The sequence below is a fragment of the Tubulanus polymorphus genome, chromosome 5 (assembly GCF_964204645.1).
Source record: "Tubulanus polymorphus chromosome 5, tnTubPoly1.2, whole genome shotgun sequence".
In the NCBI taxonomy this organism is placed as follows: Eukaryota; Metazoa; Nemertea; class Palaeonemertea; order Tubulaniformes; family Tubulanidae; genus Tubulanus; species Tubulanus polymorphus.
The window spans coordinates 2,665,790-2,675,139 of NC_134029.1; the positions used below are offsets into that span (position 1 = coordinate 2,665,790).

A 9,350-nucleotide genomic window follows, 5' to 3' on the forward strand; every position below is an offset into this window, starting at 1 on the left:
CGATGCATTCGATCTCATTATCATCACTACTTATCATAAAACTTTATTTTTCAAGGCGCCTGGACGTCCTTGCAATTGTACAGCCTTAACAGGCTCTGTTCAGGCCTATCATCAATCTACTAATTTCGGCATTCCATGTATTCCTTTTGTAATTTGGTATTCATTTTAATTGCTGATGACATAAATATCATCATCATCATCATTATTATATTATGCGACTTAACTTTATTCTACATTCTACATACAGCGTGTGATTAGATACGACGATGAAATTTACTTCACTCTAACCATGCTCAGTGGTTCATAGACGATCTTACAGGATTTACAAACGGAAAAGTAACAATACACCTGCGGCCAAAGCAACGCCAGCGAGCGATATTAGTGAGAACTAGTGAAGAATCTTGTCCAATCAGGCGACATCTGGCAGAATATCGACGCATGAAATTGACTACGTACGCATTGGAAATAATAGAAACGATCAACCTTTTTCTCTCAACTTAACTTACTCCATATTTACACAAAACATTTAAAAAAAAATGTCATTAATACAGCATTAGTTTAGCCTTTGTTGGCTAATAATTCATCGACGAATATTCGCTGTTTCACTGTACAAAGTACAAAGTTTTTAAACTTCGAACCCGAGTCCAAAAGCTATCTCTAGTAACGACATTCTCATTGATTCGTCATTTGAATCTTATATATACTATATGCAGATCTGAATCGAACAGAAATACGATTGTAAATAGATCTGAAATAAGAAACAAGTTTAAGAAAAAGGATTTAGACGATGCTGCCGTTTCGTCAGACCAAACAGCAGTCTTCTAGTTCCGGTGTAATAGCGAGCACATCGCGCGCTGAGAATAAATCCTCGCCTACCAGGGGAGGTGCACTGCCGTATACCAACATGGATCGGACACCGTCTAATTCCGCGGATAGTGAACGCAAACCACATATCTGCTGGTATTCAGGTAAGTGTGGTTTTATCAGTGAACATACGTGGAAGTTGGCTTACCTAACAGCAATTACAATCTGCTGCAATATCCAATGACGCAATGAGAGTTTTTATTTTGGGACGACCCGCATTCGGACGCCGGCGCGCCGGGGAATAGAATTGGCTATTACTACTGCAGTACAGTTAAAATGTATATGATATACCAATGTATGCATTGGAAACGGCTGGGATAACGATCGGTTTGAATGAAGCGCGAGGGAAAATTTCTGAACAAGATATCAAATAAAGCTAATGAGTACTAATATAAGCCGCAACAAATGGGGCACGTTTTACATTTAATTACATACATGATATGTATATATTTTTCTCTTAATTAGTAAAATTAGGGTTACATTTATGGAAGCATCTGAATTATGATGTCGGAATATAAAACGTTTATACATATATCGGGCAGGGATTAATATCTAGCGCTGTATGCGCTCTCTGCCATATGTTACTTTAACACAATCATCGTATATATTAACACGAATACCGCTTTGTGTATAAAGTGCACAAACCTGTACAAACTGGCCGAATGGAGAGTTCCGGCATAATGATTTAAAAACACACCAAACGTGAAAAGCGCACACGGCGTCGCGGGGAAAGAGCGCGCTTAAGATTTGAATTTTGGGTCCATGGCAGGACCGTAGCAATACAGCATTATCATTGTACAACGATGATATCTCCTCTTAACAACTACTCACGAATTGTTGTTTAGTTTTACGATTGGTTTTTAGGCGTGGTTTGGTGTTCATTTTTAATCCGGAAAAACTCTGACTCGCTCGCAAGCTACCGATATGCGTGAAACCTGAACCGTCAAGTGCTGCCCCTATATACGCTGACGGCGAATATGTGAACCAACTTAAACTTGCATGCCATAGTAGAAATTATGGGCTCATTAGTTCCCACGTTGACCGCTAATGATTTGTATAGAGACAGCACTTAGCGGTTTAGATCTGATACTCTGCGTTGGGCCGAACTGCTGCACCGAAATACAAAACTGTCACATTTCATTTAACTATCGTTTTGTAAATAAAAGAAGGAAATTTGTGATAAGAATCGATTAAGGATATAGGTACAGGAAAGGTGATAGTTTTGTAGAATTTAATAAAGGAATGCGTTTTTCCAAAAATATATGATTAGAGACACTTCGGGTGAAAATGTCGCTGTATACCAGAGCCCTGTCATTATCATCGAAAGCGTCTCGGTTCCAGAGAAACATTCATTTAAATGCAACCGTCATGTTTATATTTAGTAAGCGTTAGAATGCCAGAGTAACATGATCGTTTTTCAATACTAGGATTGGGAGGCAGTGAACACGTTCATTCGGTTGAAAAATCATTCGCAAGTTCCACTTCGTGTCACGGTCTCGCGAGAATCAACGAGAGTTGTCACCCGACACGGAAACTAGTATGGACAAGTCTGGTAGCCATTGGTCTGGCTTGTATCGTCTGGCAAGTCAGTCTACTTGTACAGAACTACCTCAGTTGGCCCACCAATACCTCACTTAGTAAGAAGTATGGAACTGATATGCCGTTTCCCGCCGTTACTATTTGCAATTATAACAGGTAGATTCATAATTCGATATCAATTCTCGATTTTATGAACGAAATAAATTCATTTTCCGATACATTTTTTAGATATATTAAATCAACTTTGTCGCCATGTGAACAGGAGATTATTGATGCTTTAGCCCACGCGTACAGGGAAAACACGACGGAAGCCACCGGCAAGTGAACTTTACAAATAAAGATAAATTCGAAAAAAATGTGTCAAAAGAGTTGAATATCACGAAGTGCATATTTTTACAGATCATTTTCAGACTGTTATAAGCAGATGTAACGACGGTCATTTTGATTTGGACGAATTTAATAAAGCAAAAGGTTGGAAATTGGACGATAAGACGCTGTTGTCGTGTTCATTTAAGGGAAAACCGTGCAAACAAAAAGTTCGTAGAAAGCAGGCGTTCATTTCAGGAGATCTGAACAGTCTTTGAGAAATAATGTAATATCATTAATCAGTAATACTGTTGTCTGTTTAGGACTGGACTCAAGTGAGCACACGACTAGGCAATTGTTACACTTTCAACGGAGCCGGAAGTATTAGTCAAACTCAGCCTGGTTCAGCGAGTGGTTTATACCTGGAAATAGATGTCGCTAGTGTATGTTACACATAATTCATCCACTCTTATTATACCGTGTATTTGTGCAGCGTTTTGATTTCTCGAGTTTTCTATATTTAAGGATCAGTATACGTATCTATTAGATGAGTACACGCATACCGGTTTAAAATATCTCATTCACTCGCCGTCAGAACCGCCATTTGTAATGGTGGAAGGCGATGACGTCAGTTCCGGTTTCGAGGTATCTACTAGCGTTCGCCGAAGACAAGTACGTAAGATGGGACTATAGAAGGTCAAGGCGATGTAGTTAACCTTCAAAAAAGCTCAAGATGCTTTAATTTTTAAGCTGTTTCTTTTTCAGCATTCAAACCTCGTAGCACCCTGGGGTGAATGCAGGAACGACATTAAACTCGAAAACTTTGATTCGTACACAGTTCCAGCTTGTGTGTTGGAATGTCAGTCGAGATATGTGACCCAACGATGTGGCTGCAATCCTTCGTATTTACCAGGTATTATCATGCGTTATCGTTTCATTATCGTATAATTATCACAATAGTGAGAATTTCAGCATTAGCTTGAAAGGAACTGCGCTTAAAGATGAATTGAATTATAGAAATTCATTTGTAGGAAAAGGAAAAAAATGCGATGTAACTGAAATGATTTGCGCTCGACTCGTGCATGGTGAGGGCAATAGACATGCAGTATTCTTTTTATCGAAGACTGGGCCTGTTTAATGTGCATTTAAAACAATTCTATCACCAAATATTACAGCGGAAGTGAATTCTAATCTACCTCAATTCTGCGACTGCCCGATAGCATGTGACTACAACCAACACGACGTCAGACTTTCATACGCCAGATACCCGACTGAAAAACACGCTCAAACTTTGGCTGAAAAAGCTAAACTTGACGCCGCTTATATCAAGTAAGTGACGCAGAACATCAAATAAGGAAAGTCCTAGTATTTCTTATTAATGATTTATTCGATACCATATCGTTTTACGTATACAACACAATAATGATATCAAATCGAGTCCATAATTGACTAAAAAGTAAACAGTATAGTGTTAGGACTATCCCTTGCTGTCCCGAGTTTTCTACGAGATATAGTGGTATTCTTTCAGATCGAATGTAGCGGCTTTGAGGATCTTTTTCGAGGAATTAAGTTACGAGAAGATTGAACAACAAGTCGCGGTTACATTTGGAGATTTATTGGGTGAGGTTTAGATCTGTCTGATATATATTTCTAACCCCATATAATCCCTTTGAATTAATGTAATATTGCTTTTTTACAGGTGATATTGGCGGACAAATGGGATTATTTCTCGGTATTAGTTTGATGACTACGCTGGAATTTCTGGAGTATTTTATCAATATCATATTTCGCATCATCAATAGAAACCAACAATTCAAACAAGATTAAAGGAAGCATGATAGATTTGAGCGATTATTTTGTAGAATAAGATATCATCCGATTAAAAAGTATTGTATTATTTTTCCAATTACGTCGTTTTTTCTCATTTTTTCTCTCTCAAGCAGAATCGATTCGATGCGGCAGCTTTAACTAAGTATCGAACGTATGTAGCGTTTATAACTAGCGATCAGAAAGGGCGTAGGCCTACAATACGTGCTGAGTGTATGTGAGTGTGTATCGTACTACATCTATAGCACTACTGTTAGTACTGTAAGGATTTATGCAGACTATTCTACTGAAAGATAGGAGAGCAGGAAACACGAATTTACTCGAGTCTATTCATGACAAAACGATTTAGGTCATAGATATTTTGTGGATGTGAAACCAGTTTTTTACATTTTGATCATCTATTGTTCACCCGGGATTATTCAATTCACCTATGTAGTTATATTCAAACATAAGGGTATATATATATATGCTGTACTTATATTCACATATATACGTCATATCGATGGATACAAAATAGTATTAGCTATATATACGAAGAGTGCAGTTCACGGATTAAAATGGTTAGATGTGGCATGGGCTGCTGCCCTGGGCCTCACGTATTACCCATATCCATTGCGATTTTAACATTGCTATCGTTAATCACAGCGTAAGTCGTGTGCTCCTTAAATTCTAAGTGTCTTTTTAGAATTGGATTTTCCGATATTTGGATTAAACAGAAGAATTAAAATGAATTGATGATTTTCAGATACACGATATCGTTCTTAAAAGGACACATAAAAAGGCAATTTCCATACATAAGGTAAGAAAAAGGCGTTCGTAAGATTGTACATTGTACAATTCTTGAATTCTCATAGCAAGCCGCCCATGTAACTGTAGATCTGGCTAAACTGACCGTACTCTGACTAATCTTTAAGGAGCGCTTTAATTCAACAGTACACAAGCCGTGAAAAATAGAATATACCATTTGCGGCAAATTCTTGCATTCTTACAATATTCCAAGAGACCTTAACCAATATTTGAGCAGATTGTTGTTCGAGGTCAAGGCCACTTTAAAAGCTCTTAGTACAAATATGTTTGGTAAACATATTTGCAATATATCTGCTATAAGTGAAAAAACTTGTGTGATTTTATATTGAGATATCGTTTCAGTGAGACAGGGGCATCGAGTCCAGAAAGTTGTATATTTGGAGAGTTATGGAACACGATAGCAGTTTTATGTAAGATATCATGCGTATACCCAACTCAACTAGTATCAGATACCATACAGCACCATACAATAATATCACCATAAACACCATACAGTCTTCATTATACCTACAACTATTTGAATATCGTTGCTTCAATTATATCAACGACCCTCATGTATGTGATGTGTTTCGCATTTGGTGCCCGGTTTTTACGGTCTCACCTGATCTCAGGCTTATTCCCAAGTCTGACTTTATTTTCCTATCTATTCATTTTTAGATGTCCCGTATTTTACTCATTTTTGACGTTGTTTTTGCGTATTCGTGATACGTTTCTTATCTTTTCTTTTTGTTCGTTTCATTATTTTCTCTTTTTAGTAGGAATATTCTACTATTTTATCAGTAAACAAGTAAGCGCATACTTCTCAGAGGTTTCCACGCGAGGAACCAGGCGTTTATTACGAATGAATAACGTGGCTCTCGCATTTGGATTTTTAGACTCTTTTGGAATTAGCGTCGTCGCTAATTTTCAGGTACATTTACAATAGCTACATTTACGTAGAGAATAATTGATATCAATTAGAATAGAGGATATAGAGAATTCCTATTTCTATCCAGAACTGGTAAATCTCTGTATGTAGATCGGATTACCAATTATAATTAATGGTTAAAGAATAGCCCGTACCTTAGACGAAATAATTAAATTGAACCGACCGCATACAAATTCAAAAGATCGACTTCATTTTTGATTTAAACTCTTGACAATGAATCTAGTTTTCAATATTCTAAATTCGTATGTAGTGTGTTTGAATCTTATTGCAATTAATGATTTTAGTTTTCCCTAACATTTCTTACACAAACATCTGTATTCTAGTGTATTCAAAGTTACTTTGATAATCTCTAAAATTCTTTATTTTTTCTCTCATAAATACCGAACTGTTTTCTTTATTTTTTTTCTAGATAACTAATCTCGGTTATACGCACTATGTCGGAGCAGCGCTCGCGTATCTTGGATTATGTGTGAACGCTGGTATCAACACCGCTTTGTCTTATAAGATGCATTATTTTACATCTCGTACCGTTTGTCGCACGCGACTGGTAGCTACTTTTGGAATGACGTTGCTATCTTCGATAAGTACGATTTGTTTTTGATTGTCAAATTATGTAGAACATCAACGATTATTTTCACATTTGGATTCGGTGTGGCGGTTAGATCGGAAATGAACTAGTTGATCCTAACCGTGGGAACTTGATCCAGGGCGCCTTAAAACATGCTATCTAATCCACTAGTCTCTAGTTTCCTAAACCCATGTTAATTTTGATCTTGTCAAATTATCTTTACAGCTTGCACGACGGGTGTGTTGTTTTGGACTTTATCTTATTCAGTGAGTAGAAATTCTAGTAAAGTCTAACAGTCGTCTCTTTCGCTTCTCTGTTTTAGTGGTCGTTGTCGATATGTTCTTTTGTTGCCAGTTGAAATCCCATTGTAATGCACAGCATTGGAACATTTGGTTCATTGGATTTAAAAAGAAAATCTTCTTATCCTAACCTAGCTGTGTTTATGTGTGCGCGCTGAGCGTGTAGGGTGACCGTGGACCTTCATATCTAAGGCGGCCACACCCGTGAAGATTCGGGACCTCGGACCTTGAAAATTTCAGTGTCAGAAAATCAGCTTCTTTACTTTTACACACGAATGTATTCACAGATAATTCTGGAACTGGTCTTGACTTACACTGTTTGTCTTAGCCTTCAGAAGCCCACTAATCTGATGAAATATTAATAACCTTTTCTTTCATTTCTTTTTCAATTGCAGAACTACAAACTCCATAACGCTAGTACTCTAAGTCAATGGTTAATGGTATTGATGATGTTAGTTTATGTTTTGACTTACGTTCACGAGTTTAAACGGATGACGATAACACCACTTAAAATGAATATCCGTCTAAACGGACATGTTTACGATATGAATCTCGGCTCAGACGACGAATCACGTGATTCTGAAGGGTCGTTGATTTGATATTTCAGACGCTAGTGAATCATCAATACGAAAATATTATCCAATGCAAATTTCAGCCATGACGAAATGTTGGTTTCAACAGCAAGCGACTGTCTAATTCAAATGAAGAAAAATCCACAATATGAAGACAAATCTACTTTTCGATCCAATGCTATAATTCACTTCACGTTTTAAAAAGGCTGATAGAATTGAGTGGAAACTACAAATATTCTCACAGGTTTTTTGTTTGTATTGTGGATTTCTCTTTAGCGACTAAACTAAAACGTGGTGTAGTAGAATCCAGCACATCTGCTTACACTTTGGAAATTGACAAAACGTCCTTCTGTTGTGACAACGCTCACATTTTTGGATTAGTTCAAACTCAATTCTGTTGTGAAATTGCTACATTTAAGATACGTGGATTTTCAATTCATTTTAAAATATGAATTCTTTTTTCTATATGTATGATGTACAGTGAACCATTCCACGAAAAAACGGTCACACATAAATTTCAGGTCACTCAAACACCATGATATGCCTTTGGAATCAAATTGCACGAACTATGATGTGCACGTCTCCGTCCAAATAGCGACAAGAAACTCTCAATTTCTGTGTGTCGAATCACACGTGATTGTCTCTTAATTCACATTTTCAACTTGAGACCTGATTTGTTCAGAATATGTGCTGTAATTAGTCTGTACACCTCAAGGCTTTTCAGTCTATGCATTTTAAAAAAATAACCAAACTGCACTTTCGTCCCTCAAACTCCGGCCCTAATCAACTGACCTGGTGATCTTAAATATACGATTTGTTAAGATAGACGCATGTATTAATTAGCTCATGATAGAAAATAATCAAACATAGAATTACCCGAAGCAGTGGTCCCATTGTCACTTGCCCACTTGATGAAGGGTTTCTTGATATATTCATTATTCAATAAGTTAAACACTTAAATCAAAAATGATGATGATAATATTTTTCTATTTCTATAATAAAGCTCATGCGGAAATGTTGCTGCATGTTATTATTTAATGTATTCGTACTGTTTAATTATATGTGAAATAAAGTTTGAGCTATATTAACTATGTTAAGTTTTAAATAAAGTCTCGTATCAGTTGCTCAATTGTATATTTATGAATAAACAGTTTTCTTATTAAGGAGAACCTTGCGGAGGACAGTTTGTACAGGTGTGAGGGGGTGGGACGGTGATTCGTTCGTATCCAAAGAACCCCCTTGGGCGTGGTATAAAACGAGGATTTCTAGAAGCATATAAGTTGCTTTAACCTATACAACTGTAGACACGCGTGCTGTATATGTGATATGTCTATTCAATGCGACAGAAATGAAATTCATTTTCTTTTCATCAGTCAATATGTCCTGTATGAGAGTCTCGGGAACGTATTTTCTCGAGTATTTGCTCCGTCTCGAGTGAGGACGTTGACGCAGTTTTCGAGTTTATTTCCCAATTTCTATTCATGATACAGTTCTTCAAAATTGATATTTTCTCCGTTTATTTTCGCTCGCTGTCTGTTTCTGCCGACTTTTCAAGTATATATCGAATGGCTGTTAAACAGAGATCGTAATGAATTCACTGGTGCAACATAGCGCTAACCATTCGCTACATTTTTTCATTT

General features: G+C 37.0%; 2 protein-coding genes across 2 annotated transcripts; both read left to right on the forward strand.

The window, feature by feature from the left end:
• Nucleotides 1–688: 688 nt before the first annotated feature.
• On the forward strand, nucleotides 689–4,582 carry LOC141905794 (bile acid-sensitive ion channel-like). The gene is made up of 11 exons (XM_074794827.1): nucleotides 689–968; nucleotides 2,292–2,559; nucleotides 2,632–2,720; nucleotides 2,803–2,939; nucleotides 3,033–3,152; nucleotides 3,235–3,381; nucleotides 3,475–3,622; nucleotides 3,741–3,794; nucleotides 3,885–4,038; nucleotides 4,238–4,329; nucleotides 4,409–4,582. Exons 1-11 carry the CDS (start codon nucleotides 788–790, stop codon nucleotides 4,534–4,536), a joined length of 1,518 nt encoding a protein of 505 aa, XP_074650928.1. The 5' UTR covers nucleotides 689–787; the 3' UTR covers nucleotides 4,537–4,582.
• Nucleotides 4,583–4,942: 360 nt separating this feature from the next.
• Nucleotides 4,943–8,820, forward strand: LOC141905808 (DNA damage-regulated autophagy modulator protein 2-like). The gene is made up of 7 exons (XM_074794849.1): nucleotides 4,943–5,182; nucleotides 5,282–5,335; nucleotides 5,686–5,753; nucleotides 6,099–6,253; nucleotides 6,681–6,855; nucleotides 7,065–7,105; nucleotides 7,534–8,820. The coding sequence occupies exons 1-7, from the start codon at nucleotides 5,094–5,096 to the stop codon at nucleotides 7,735–7,737; spliced, it is 786 nt and encodes a 261-aa protein (XP_074650950.1). The 5' UTR covers nucleotides 4,943–5,093; the 3' UTR covers nucleotides 7,738–8,820.
• The last annotated feature ends 530 nt before the right edge of the window (nucleotides 8,821–9,350 follow it).